Source organism: Oncorhynchus gorbuscha, linkage group LG16 (genome assembly GCF_021184085.1).
Source record: "Oncorhynchus gorbuscha isolate QuinsamMale2020 ecotype Even-year linkage group LG16, OgorEven_v1.0, whole genome shotgun sequence".
Lineage (NCBI taxonomy): Eukaryota > Metazoa > Chordata > Actinopteri > Salmoniformes > Salmonidae > Oncorhynchus > Oncorhynchus gorbuscha.
The window spans coordinates 13,062,941-13,076,619 of NC_060188.1; the positions used below are offsets into that span (position 1 = coordinate 13,062,941).

At 47.0% G+C, this 13,679-nt stretch overlaps 1 protein-coding gene across 1 annotated transcript in view; it reads left to right on the top strand.

The window, feature by feature from the left end:
• Positions 1–13,679, top strand: part of LOC123998995 (SH3 and multiple ankyrin repeat domains protein 1-like) — an 87,594-nt gene that overhangs the window by 20,749 nt on the left and 53,166 nt on the right. The window contains exons 7-14 of the mRNA XM_046304299.1: positions 1,262–1,378; positions 1,496–1,573; positions 2,206–2,272; positions 2,548–2,720; positions 4,811–4,953; positions 5,358–5,512; positions 6,013–6,126; positions 6,556–6,631. Coding sequence (XP_046160255.1) covers positions 1,262–1,378; positions 1,496–1,573; positions 2,206–2,272; positions 2,548–2,720; positions 4,811–4,953; positions 5,358–5,512; positions 6,013–6,126; positions 6,556–6,631 — 923 coding nt within the window. The remainder of the gene's footprint in view (positions 1–1,261; positions 1,379–1,495; positions 1,574–2,205; positions 2,273–2,547; positions 2,721–4,810; positions 4,954–5,357; positions 5,513–6,012; positions 6,127–6,555; positions 6,632–13,679) is intronic.

The window sequence follows — 13,679 nt, forward strand, 5'->3', positions numbered from 1 at the left end:
TACCCTCTAACCCATGATGAGGCCGTCTCTCATCTCCCTGTACCTTCTAACCCATGATGAGGCCGTCTCTCATCTCCCTGTACCTTCTAACCCATGATGAGGCCCGTCTCTCATCTCCCTGTACCCTCTAACCCATGATGAGGCCCGTCTCTCATCTCCCTGTACCCTCTAACCCATGATGAGGCTGTCTCCCACCCCCCTGTACCCTCTAACCCATGATGAGGCCCGTCTCTCATCTCCCTGTACCCTCTAACCCATGATGAGGCCGTCTCTCACCCCCCTGTACCCTCTAACCCATGATGAGGCCCGTCTCTCATCTCCCTGTACCCTCTAACCCATGATGAGGCCGTCTCTCACCCCCCTGTACCCTCTAACCCATGATGAGGCCCGTCTCTCACCTCCCTGTACCTTCTAACCCATGATGAGGCCGTCTCTCATCTCCCTGTACCTTCTAACCCATGATGAGGCCCGTCTCTCATCTCCCTGTACCTTCTAACCCATGATGAGGCCGTCTCTCATCTCCCTGTACCCTCTAACCCATGATGAGGCCCGTCTCTCACCTCCCTGTACCCTCTAACCCATGATGAGGTCCGTCTCTCATCCCCGTGTCACTCCATAGCTCAGGTATGAAGAGGACAGCAGATAGAACCCTGGAGACACACAGGTACTGTACTAACTTCCCCTCCATTTCAACATTCTTTTCATCCTTTCATCATTATGTCTGTGTGTATTTGTGCTGCTGTCGTTGAGCGTTGTTGTTGTGTATCTATGTGTGTATCTCTATGTGTGTATCTCTATGTGTGTATCTCTATGTGTGTATTCTCGCTGTTTTCTGATGTGTGTGTTGTTCCTGTTTCTCTCTCTCTTTTTGACAATGTATAACCCCCCTCTTTTCTTTTCTTTACCTCTGATCGCCGGATCAACCCCCCCCCCCTCTCTCTTTCTATTTCTCTTTCCCCACTTCTCTCTCCCTCTCTCTTTCTCTCGCTCTCTCTCCCTCTCTCTTTCTCTCGCTCTCTCTCCCTCTCTCTTTCTCTCTCTCTCTCTCCCTCTCTCTTTCTCTCGCTCTCTCTCCCTCTCTCTTTCTCTCGCTCTCTCTCACTCTCTCTTTCTCTCGCTCTCTCTCCCTCTCTCTTTCTCTCACTCTCTCTCCCTCTCTCTTTCTCTCGCTCTCTCTCACTCTCTCTTTCTCTCACTCTCTCTGTCCCCCCACCTCTCTCTCTCTCCCTCCCTCTCTGTGCTCACTCTGCTCTGATCACAGGCCTGTCAGAATGGCAACGCCCAGCATCTGGAGCACCTTCTTTTTTACGGGGCAGACTCCACTTCCCAGAATGCCTCAGGAAACACTGCCTTGCACGTTTGTGCTTTATACAACAAGGTAGTGCTCTCTAGTAGTGTCATAAACAAACATCAAATAAAGATGACTTTGTAGTTTTGTAATCCAGTATTACAGTTATTTGCTGCTAATTGATTGACATGTATTTTGGCCATACAGGACAGCTGTGCACGAATTCTACTTTACAGGGGAGCCAATAAAGACACAAAGAATAACAGTGGGCAGAACCCATTTCAGGTGATTATACAATACATGGCTGGGCTAATGGAATGATGTATTTGTATGTACATTGCTTGGATGGGGTTGTGTGTGATGAAGTTACTAAAGCAGAAAATGCTATTGGATGAGATGTACCAGTGTTAGTGATATTGTTCTGTGACATGTACGAGGGTCCACGGTGGGACAATTCTGTCTGACCCCTTGAGCCGAGTTCTCATACTCTGTGAGACAAGGAATATGTGTATAGTGTGTGTGGAGGGTGCTGTGAGAACTGTCCCTTACACCGCTAGTGTGTGTGTGTGTGTGTGTGTGTGTGTGTGTGTGTGTGTGTGTGTGTGTGTGTGTGTGTGTGTGTGTGTGTGTGTGTGTGTGTGTGTGTGTGTGTGTGTGTGTGTGTGTGTGTGTGTGTGTGTGTGTGTGTGTGTGTGTGGCGCTGTGAGAACTGTCCCTTACACCGCTAGTGTGTGTGTGTGTGTGTGTGTGTGTGTGTGTGTGTGTGTGTGTGTGTGTGTGTGTGTGTGTGTGTGTGTGTGTGTGTGTGTGTGTGTGTGTGTGTGTGTGTGTGTGTGTGTGTGTGTGTGTGTGTGTGTGTGTGTGTGTGTGGGGCGCTGTGAGAACTGTCCCTTACACTGCTAGAGTCTGTGTTTCAGGTGGCTGTCATGTCCGGCCATTTTGAACTAGGAGAGATTATCAAAAACCACCGGGACACATATGTAGGTACGTTCTGACCTGTGGCTGTGTCTAGGAGTTTATGCTCTATGAACGTATGTGACAGTATGTGAGAGTGGTTCGGCATTCACATGTTTTTTTTAAAACAACGTTGTGCGTACACACATTATATTTATTACATTATTTTGTATGTGTGCCAATCAAACTGGGATATTTCCTGTCCCTGCTATCTGAATGAGTGCTGCAAGTGAACTAAACATGACTAGTTTAAACCTCTCTGTCTTTTTTTTCTCTCTCTCTCTTTCCTTCTCACACTCTCTCAGTACCTTTTCTTGAGTCTCCCAAATACGCCCCTCAGAGGCGAGAGAGTGCACCGCGCACCCTGGCGCTGCCCCACCCTCACCCCTTCCTGCGTGCCAACAGTGATAACAGTATGAACCTGCCTGACTGGATGGCACTGCCCAATACACCAGGCTCCAACCTAGTGTCTGTACAGGTAGAGGAAGGAACCCAGCACCTGGACACCTAGTCTGGGAGAACTACTGTACTGTTTCACATCATGTATCATGTAATGTAGCTATGTAGTACATCACTAATATACTGTAGTACATCACCAATATACTGTAGTACATCACCAATATACTGTAGTACATCACCAATATACTGTAGTACATCACTAATATACTGTAGTACATCACTAATATACTGTAGTACATCACCAATACACCAGGCTCCAACATAGTGTCTGTACAGGTAGAGGAAGGAACCCAGCACCTGGACACCTAGTCTGGGAGAACTACTGTACTGTTTCACATCATGTATCATGTAATGTAGCTATGTAGTACATCACTAATATACTGTAGTACATCACTAATATACTGTAGTACATCACCAATACACCAGGCTCCAACATAGTGTCTGTACAGGTAGAGGAAGGAACCCAGCACCTGGACACCTAGTCTGGGAGAACTACTGTACTGTTTCACATCATGTATCATGTAATGTAGCTATGTAGTACATCACTAATATACTGTAGTACATCACTAATATACTGTAGTACATCACCAATATACTGTAGTACATCACCTATATATGTAGTACATCACTAATATACTGTAGTACATCACTAATATACTGTAGTACATCACTAATATACTGTAGTACATCACTAATATACTGTAGTACATCACCAATATACTGTAGTACATCACCTATATATGTAGTACATCACCAATATATGTAGTACATCACTAATATACTGTAGTACATCACCTATATATGTAGTACATCACCAATATATGTAGTACATCACTAATATATGTAGTACATCACCAATATACTGTAGTACATCACCAATATACTGTAGTACATCACCTATATATGTAGTACATCACCAATATATGTAGTACATCACTAATATACTGTAGTACATCACCTATATATGTAGTACATCACCAATATATGTAGTACATCACTAATATATGTAGTACATCACCAATATACTGTAGTACATCACCAATATACTGTAGTACATCACCTATATATGTAGTACATCACTAATATACTGTAGTACATCACCAATATACTGTAGTACATCACCAATATACTGTAGTACATCACCTATATATGTAGTACATCACCAATATACTGTAGTACATCACCAATATATGTAGTACATCACTAATGTACTGTAGTACATCACCAATATACTGTAGTACATCACCAATATACTGTAGTACATCACCTATATATGTAGTACATCACTAATATACTGTAGTACATCACTAATATACTGTAGTACATCACTAATATACTGTAGTACATCACTAATATACTGTAGTACATCACCAATATACTGTAGTACATCACCTATATATGTAGTACATCACCAATATATGTAGTACATCACTAATATACTGTAGTACATCACCTATATATGTAGTACATCACCAATATATGTAGTACATCACTAATATATGTAGTACATCACCAATATACTGTAGTACATCACCAATATACTGTAGTACATCACCTATATATGTAGTACATCACCAATATATGTAGTACATCACTAATATACTGTAGTACATCACCTATATATGTAGTACATCACCAATATATGTAGTACATCACTAATATATGTAGTACATCACCAATATACTGTAGTACATCACCAATATACTGTAGTACATCACCAATATACTGTAGTACATCACCTATATATGTAGTACATCACTAATATACTGTAGTACATCACCAATATACTGTAGTACATCACCAATATACTGTAGTACATCACCTATATATGTAGTACATCACCAATATACTGTAGTACATCACCAATATATGTAGTACATCACTAATGTACTGTAGTACAGACCACTGAGCCGGTGTTGCCCCTTCATCTCTCTCTCTCTCTCTCTCTCTCTCTCTCTCTCTCTCTCTCTCTCTCTCTCTCTCTCTCTCTCTCTCTCTCTCTCTCTCTCTCTCTCTCTCTCTCTCTCTCTCTCTCTCTCTCTCTCTCTCTCTCTCTCTCTCTCTCTCTCTCTCTCTCTCTCTCTCTCTCTCTCTCTCTCTCTCTCTCAGGGCTATAAGCATTCAGGTACCATGCGTAGCTCCAGTAGTCCCCGTGGGGCGCGGACTCGCTCCCCGTCCCGAGGGAGAGCAGGGGATAAGGAGGACAGGAGTCGGCAGAGTCGGAGGCAGGGCGGAGGGGGAGGAGAAGGAGGGTAAGATTGACTATGGTTCTGATAGAACCGTTGATGCGTAGTTCCATTATAGTGTGCTCTCTCTCCATCTACGGCAGTGTCAGTTGTCCCTCTCTGCTGTGACTCTAGCATGGCACCCAATCCAAACTTGAAATCTGTATTAATAATTTGCACACAAATCTCCCGTCAATAGATGGTTTTCACAAAGGTCCAAATTAACCATGCAGACCTCAAGTTAGGATTGGGTCTACTTTACATGAGGGTTGTGTATAGTATAAGCCTTGTCCGAGCCAGAACGGCCCATTGGGTAGGAGCCTGTCTCCTGGTTCTGTAGCGTGAAGGCAGACACTAACCACAAGGCCACTGAGTTGGTTGTGTACTGTGCTGCATGTGCTGTATGCTGAACGCTGCCCCCCTCTGGCCAGGACGGGGTCTGTCAGCAGCAATTCGGTTACAGCAGCGGGGGGCCAGCGGAGGCGTCTCTACAGCGCCGTCCCAGGACGTGTGTTTGTGGCCACGCGTTCCCACTCCGCCCAGGGAGACAGAGAGATTAGCATCAGCAAGGGAGACAAAGTCAAAGGTGTGTGTGTTTAGTGTGTCTCTGTCAGAGAAGGCCTGTGTGACTGTCTGGCTGGGTGTTTTTTTTCATATGAATTCAAAGTGTTTGCTAGCCTGGGTGCCAGCCTGATACATTTGCCCAGGAGATGACATGTTCATGCTGGTACCCAGGCTAGGTCTCTGTCTGCTGATGTGAGTGGTGTATGTATGAGTCTGTCTAGTGGATGTTGCCTTCCTGTCTTAATGAGAGTATAAGGTCCTTGTTTGTCCTTGTCTTCAATGTCTGCAGGTATGAATATGTGTGTGTCTGTCAGTGAGTCTAAGGTGTTTCCAGGTATGTATGTCTTGGTGAGTACGTAGAGAGGTTTGCATGCCTGTTTGTGTGTTTACATTCCTCTGTGTGTGTTCACATGTTGTGGCTCTTTCCTTGTTGTTGTTTGTGCCTATATGTTGTTTTGTGTATACTGACTGTGTGAGGTAATGGCTCTGACGTGCGACGCTCTTTCCTGTCCCCTCATGCAGTGCTGAGTGTGGGCGAGGGAGGGTTCTGGGAGGGCACGGTTAAGGGACGGACCGGCTGGTTCCCCTCAGACTGTGTAGAGGAAGTGGCAGTCCGTAGCCAGGACAACCGCTCAGGTGAGGCCCTGACCACACACCTGCAGACACATGCAGCGTGCCTCTCTCTCTCCCCTCTCAGTGGTCAGAAAAACACACACACTTACACACACACGGCAGCGCTGGCTGCTACACACAGACACACAGGCATAAAAAACAACACATTTAGCAGGAGGTCTACAGTTAGGTAGTAACACTGGGGAAGTAACACTCTAGACTCTCAGAATGATTAGAGCAGCAGAAGCAAGGTGTGAGTTGACAGGGAAGGAAGGTCCTACACTAGTCGTAGTAGTGGTGTCTGCCCATCACTAAGGCCTAAGGTAGTGGTAAACACAGCTGGTTTGACACGCTGCTGTAGTCTAACAGCAGCGTGTGACTGTAGTGACACTGTTGGTCGGTGTGGCAGGCAGGCAGCCATCATGCTGATAATACTGTGGTCGTGTGTTTTAGAGAGCCGCAGTGAGAAAGCCAAGAGACTGTTCCGCCATTACACCGTGGGCTCCTACGACAGCTTCGACGCTCCCAGGTAAGGATGGGGAGACTTTCTCTTTCTCTACAGCGTCATACTCAGAGGTCTACCTGGAAGTCAGTGAGTTGAGTGATCTTGCCCTGGATATGCTTGGGGTATGTTGGAGTGAGTTGGGTAGCTGTAAGATGGGCTTTGTTAGAGTAAACTACAGTACTGTGTCAACTTGTGTTTGGGACTATGGGTAATATACTGTATATTAACCTACTGTATATTAACCTGTGTGGAAGTGATCCACTAGAGACTATGATTGGGTGATCTACTGTGCCATGGATTGTGATTGGGTGATCTACTGTGCGATGGATTGTGATTGGGTGATCTACTGTGCGATGGATTGTGATTGGGTGATCTACTGTGCGATGGATTGTGTTTGGGTGATCTACTGTGCCATGGATTGTGATTGGGTGATCTACTGTGCGATGGATTGTGTTTGGGTGATCTACTGTGCCATGGATTGTGATTGGGTGATCTACTGTGCGATGGATTTTGTTTGGGTGATCTACTGTGCGATGGATTGTGATTGGGTGATCTACTGTGCGAAGGATTATGATTGGGTGATCTACTGTGCGATGGATTGTAATTGGGTGATCTACTGTGCGGTGGATTGTGATTGGGTGATCTACTGTGCAATGGATTGTGATTGGGTGATCTACTGATATCTGAAGTTACATACAGTACTGGTCTGATATCTGAAGTTATACATACAGTACTGGTCTGATATCTGAAGTTACATACAGTACTGGTCTGATATCTGAAGTTATATACAGTACTGGTCTGATATCTGAAGTTACATACAGTACTGGTCTGATATCTGAAGTTACATACAGTACTGGTCTGATATCTGAAGTTACATACAGTACTGGTCTGATATCTGAAGTTATACATACAGTACTGGTCTGATATCTGAAGTTACATACAGTACTGGTCTGATATCTGAAGTTATACATACAGTACTGGTCTGATATCTGAAGTTATATACAGTACTGGTCTGATATCTGAAGTTATACATACAGTACTGGTCTGATATCTGAAGTTATATACAGTACTGGTCTGATATCTGAAGTTATATACAGTACTGGTCTGATATCTGAAGTTACATACAGTACTGGTCTGATATCTGAAGTTACATACAGTACTTGTCATGTTTGTCATTTATTGTCATGTCTTGTCCCTGTGCTCCCCATGCTATTCGTTTCCCTCTGCTGGTCTTGTTTGGTTCTATCCCTCTCTCTCCCCCTCCCTCTCTCACTCTCTCGCTCTCTCTTCTCTCTGTCGTTCCGTTCCTGCTCCCAGCTGTTCCTATTCCCCTAATCATCATTTAGTCTTCCCACACCTGTTCCCGATCCTTTCCCCTGATTAGAGTCCCTATTTATTCCTTTGTGATCCGTTCCTGTTCCGTCGGTTCCTTGTATTGTATTCACCATGCTGTGATTGCGTTTCGCCCTGTCCTGTCGTGTTTTTGCCGTGATTGTGTATCACCCTGTCCTGTCGTGTTTTGTGCCTTCATCAGATGCTGCGTGTGAGCAGGTGTCTCAGTCGACTACGGCCTGCGCCTACCCGAAGCGACCTGCAGTCTGTGGCCGCTTCTCCAGTTGTTTTCCCCTCTACAAATCTAGAGGATTTCTGTTATTCCGTTTTGGACTTTAATAAACTCTGTTTCTGTTAAGTCGCGTTTGGGTCCTCTTTCACCTGCATGACAGAAGGAACCGAACAAGGAATGGACCCAGCGACTTCAGACGCTCGTTACACTGCCGTCGAGATCCAAGGAGCCATGCTCGGCAGACACGAGCAGGAATTGTCTGCTGCTCGCCATGCCGTGGAGAACCTGGCCGCTCAGGTTTCCGACCTCTCTGGACAGTTCCAGAGTCTACGTCTCGTGCCACCTGTTACTCCCTGGCCTGCCGAGCCTCCAGAACCCAGGGTTAATAACCCACCTTGCTACTCCGGGCAGCCCACTGAGTGCCGCTCCTTTCTCACGCAGTGTGAGATTGTGTTCTCTCTCCAACCCCACACATACTCTAGAGAGAGAGCTCGGGTTGCTTACGTCATTTCACTCCTTACTGGCCGGGCTCGAGAATGGGGCACAGCTATCTGGGAGGCAAGGGCTGATTGCTCTAACAGATTCCAGAACTTTAAAGAGGAGATGATTCGGGTTTTTGACCGTTCAGTTTTTGGTGGGGAGGCTTCTAGGGCCCTGGCTTCCTTATGCCAAGGTGAACGGTCCATAACGGATTATTCCATTGAGTTTTCGCACTCTTGCTGCCTCTAGTGAGTGGAACGAGCCGGCGCTGCTCGCTCGTTTTCTGGAGGGACTCCACGCAGTGGTTAAGGATGAGATTCTCTCCCGGGAGGTTCCATCAGATGTGGATTCTTTGATTGCTCTCGCCATCCGCATAGAACGACGGGTAGATCTTCGTCACCGGGCTCGTGGAAGAGAGCTCGCATCAACGGTGTTTCCCTGCTCCGCATCGCAACCATCTCCCTCCTCTGGCTTTGAGACTGAGCCCATGCAGCTGGGAGGGATTCGCATCTCGAATAAGGAGAGGGAACGGAGGATCACCAACCGCCTGTGCCTCTATTGCGGAGTTGCTGGACATTTTGTTAATTCATGTCCAGTAAGAGGCCAGAGTCCATCAGTAAGCGGAGGGCTACTGGTGAGCGCTACTACTCAGGTCCCTTCATCTAGATCTTGTACTACTATGTCGGTCCATCTACGCTGGACCGGTTCGGGTGCTACATGCAGTGCTTTGATTGACTCTGGGGCTGAGGGTTGTTTCATGGACGAAGCATGGGTTCGGAAACATAACATTCCTTTCAGACCGTTAGACAGGCCTACGCCCATGTTTGCCTTAGATGGTAGTCATCTTCCCAGTATCAAATTTGAGACACTACCTTTAACTCTCACAGTATCTGGTAACCACAGTGAGACTATTTCTTTTTTGATTTTCCGTTCACCGTTTACACCTGTTGTTTTGGGTCATCCCTGGCTAGTATGTCATAATCCTTCTATTAATTGGTCTAGTAATTCTATCCTATCCTGGAACGTTTCTTGTCATGTGAAGTGTTTAATGTCTGCCATCCCTCCCGTTTCTTCTGTTCCTACTTCTCAGGAGGAACCTGGCGATTTGACAGGAGTGCCGGAGGAATATCATGATCTGCGCACGGTCTTCAGTCGGTCCCGAGCCAACTCCCTTCCTCCTCACCGGTCGTATGATTGTAGTATTGATCTCCTTCCGGGGACCACTCCTCCTCGAGGTAGACTATACTCTCTGTCGGCTCCCGAACGTAAGGCTCTCGAGGATTATTTGTCTGTGTCTCTTGACGCCGGTACCATAGTGCCTTCTTCTTCTCCGGCCGGGGCGGGGTTCTTTTTGTTAAAAAGAAGGACGGTACTCTGCGCCCCTGCGTGGATTATCGAGGGCTGAATGACATAACGGTTAAGAATCGTTATCCGCTTCCCCTTATGTCATCAGCCTTCGAGATTCTGCAGGGAGCCAGGTGCTTTACTAAGTTGGACCTTCGTAACGCTTACCATCTCGTGCGCATCAGAGAGGGGGACGAGTGGAAAACGGCGTTTAACACTCCGTTAGGGCATTTTGAGTACCGGGTTCTGCCGTTCGGTCTCGCCAATGCGCCAGCTGTTTTTCAGGCATTAGTTAATGATGTTCTGAGAGACATGCTGAACATTTTTGTTTTTGTCTATCTTGACGATATCCTGATTTTTTCTCCGTCACTCGAGATTCATGTTCAGCACGTTCGACGTGTTCTACAGCGCCTTTTAGAGAATTGTCTCTACGTAAAGGCTGAGAAGTGCTCTTTTCATGTCTCCTCCGTTACTTTTCTCGGTTCCGTTATTTCCGCTGAAGGCATTCAGATGGATTCCGCTAAGGTCCAAGCTGTCAGTGATTGGCCCGTTCCAAGGTCACGTGTCGAGTTGCAGCGCTTTTTAGGTTTCGCTAATTTCTATCGGCGTTTCATTCGTAATTTCGGTCAAGTTGCTGCCCCTCTCACAGCTCTTACTTCTGTTAAGACGTGTTTTAAGTGGTCCGGTTCCGCCCAGGGAGCTTTTGATCTTCTAAAAGAACGTTTTACGTCCGCTCCTATCCTCGTTACTCCTGACGTCACTAGACAATTCATTGTCGAGGTTGACGCTTCAGAGGTAGGCGTGGGAGCCATCCTATCCCAGCGCTTCCAGTCTGACGATAAGGTTCATCCTTGCGCTTATTTTTCTCATCGCCTGTCGCCATCTGAGCGCAACTATGATGTGGGTAACCGTGAACTGCTCGCCATCCGCTTAGCCCTAGGCGAATGGCGACAGTGGTTGGAGGGGCGACCGTTCCTTTTGTCGTTTGGACAGACCATAAGAACCTTGAGTACATCCGTTCTGCCAAACGACTTAATGCCCGTCAAGCTCGTTGGGCGTTGTTTTTCGCTCGTTTCGAGTTTGTGATTTCTTACCGTCCGGGTAGCAAGAACACCAAGCCTGATGCCTTATCCCGTCTGTTTAGTTCTTCTGTGGCTTCTACTGATCCCGAGGGATTCTTCCTTATGGGCGTGTTGTCGGGTTAACAGTCTGGGGAATTGAAAGACAGGTTAAGCAAGCACTCACGCACACTGCGTCGCCGCGCGCTTGTCCTAGTAACCTCCTTTTCGTTCCTGTTTCCACTCGTCTGGCTGTTCTTCAGTGGGCTCACTCTGCCAAGTTAGCTGGTCATCCCGGTGTTCGAGGCACTCTTGCGTCTATTCGCCAGCGCTTTTGGTGGCCGACTCAGGAGCGTGACATGCGCCGTTTCGTGGCTGCTTGTTCGGACTGCGCGCAGACTAAGTCGGGTAACTCTCCTCCTGCCGGTCGTCTCAGACCGCTCCCCATTCCTTCTCGACCATGGTCTCACATTGCCTTAGACTTCATTACCGGTCTGCCTTTGTCTGCGGGGAAGACTGTGATTCTGACGGTTGTCGATAGGTTCTCTAAGGCGGCACATTTCATTCCCTCGCTAAACTTCCTTCCGCTAAGGAGACGGCACAAATCATTATTGAGAATGTATTCAGAATTCATGGCCTCCCGTTAGACGCCGTTTCAGACAGAGGCCCGCAATTCACGTCACAGTTTTGGAGGAGTTCTGTCGTTTGATTGGTGCGTCCGTCAGTCTCTCTTCCGGGTTTCATCCCCAGTCTAACGGTCAAGCAGAGAGGGCCAATCAGACGATTGGTCGCATACTACGCAGCCTTTCTTTCAGAAACCCTGCGTCTTGGGCAGAACAGCTCCCCTGGGCAGAATACGCTCACAATTCGCTTCCTTCGTCTGCTACCGGGTTATCTCCGTTTCAGAGTAGTCTGGGTTACCAGCCTCCTCTGTTCTCATCCCAGCTTGCCGAGTCCAGCATTCCCTCCGCTCAAGCGTTTGTCCAACGTTGTGAGCGCACCTGGAGGAGGGTGAGGTCTGCACTTTGCCGTTACAGGGCACAGACGGTGAGAGCCGCCAATAAACGCAGGATTAAGAGTCCAAGGTATTGTTGCGGCCAGAGAGTGTGGCTTTCCACTCGCAACCTTCCTCTTACGACAGCTTCTCGTAAGTTGACTCCGCGGTTCATTGGTCCGTTCCGTGTCTCCCAGGTCGTCAATCCTGTCGCTGTGCGACTGCTTCTTCCGCGACATCTTCGTCGCGTCCATCCTGTCTTCCATGTCTCCTGTGTTAAGCCCTTTCTTCGCACCCCCGTTCGTCTTCCCTCCCCCTCCCGTCCTTGTCGAGAGCGCACCTATTTACAAGGTACATAAGATTATGGACATGCGTTCTCGGGGACGGGGTCACCAATACCTAGTGGATTGGGAGGGTTACGGTCCTGAGGAGAGGAGTTGGGTTCCGTCTCGGGACGTGCTGGACCGTTCGCTCATCGATGATTTCCTCCGTTGCCGCCAGGATTCCTCCTCGAGTGCGCCAGGAGGCGCTCGGTGAGTGGGGGGTACTGTCATGTTTGTCATTTATTGTCATGTCTTGTCCCTGTGCTCCCCATGCTATTCGTTTCCCTCTGCTGGTCTTGTTTGGTTCTATCCCTCTCTCTCCCCCTCCCTCTCTCACTCTCTCGCTCTCTCTTCTCTCTGTCGTTCCGTTCCTGCTCCCAGCTGTTCCTATTCCCCTAATCATCATTTAGTCTTCCCACACCTGTTCCCGATCCTTTCCCCTGATTAGAGTCCCTATTTATTCCTTTGTGATCCGTTCCTGTTCCGTCGGTTCCTTGTATTGTATTCACCATGCTGTGATTGCGTTTCGCCCTGTCCTGTCGTGTTTTTGCCGTGATTGTGTATCACCCTGTCCTGTCGTGTTTTGTGCCTTCATCAGATGCTGCGTGTGAGCAGGTGTCTCAGTCGACTACGGCCTGCGCCTACCCGAAGCGACCTGCAGTCTGTGGCCGCTTCTCCAGTTGTTTTCCCCTCTACAAATCTAGAGGATTTCTGTTATTCCGTTTTGGACTTTAATAAACTCTGTTTCTGTTAAGTCGCGTTTGGGTCCTCTTTCACCTGCATGACAGTACTGGTCTGATATCTGAAGTTACATACAGTACTGGTCTGATATCTGAAGTTACATACAGTACTGGTCTGATATCTGAAGTTACATACAGTACTGGTCTGATATCTGAAGTTACATACAGTACTGGTCTGATATCTGAAGTTATATACAGTACTGGTCTGATATCTGAAGTTATATACAGTACTGGTCTGATATCTGAAGTTACATACAGTACTGGTCTGATATCTGAAGTTATATACAGTACTGGTCTGATATCTGAAGTTATACATACAGTACTGGTCTGATATCTGAAGTTACATACAGTACTGGTCTGATATCTGAAGTTATATACAGTACTGGTCTGATATCTGAAGTTACATACAGTACTGGTCTGATATCTGAAGTTACATACAGTACTGGTCTGATATCTGAAGTTACATACAGTACTGGTCTGATATCTGAAGTTACATACAGTACTGGTCTGATATCTGAAGTTATATACAGTACTGGTCTGATATCTGAAGTTACATACAGTACTGGTCT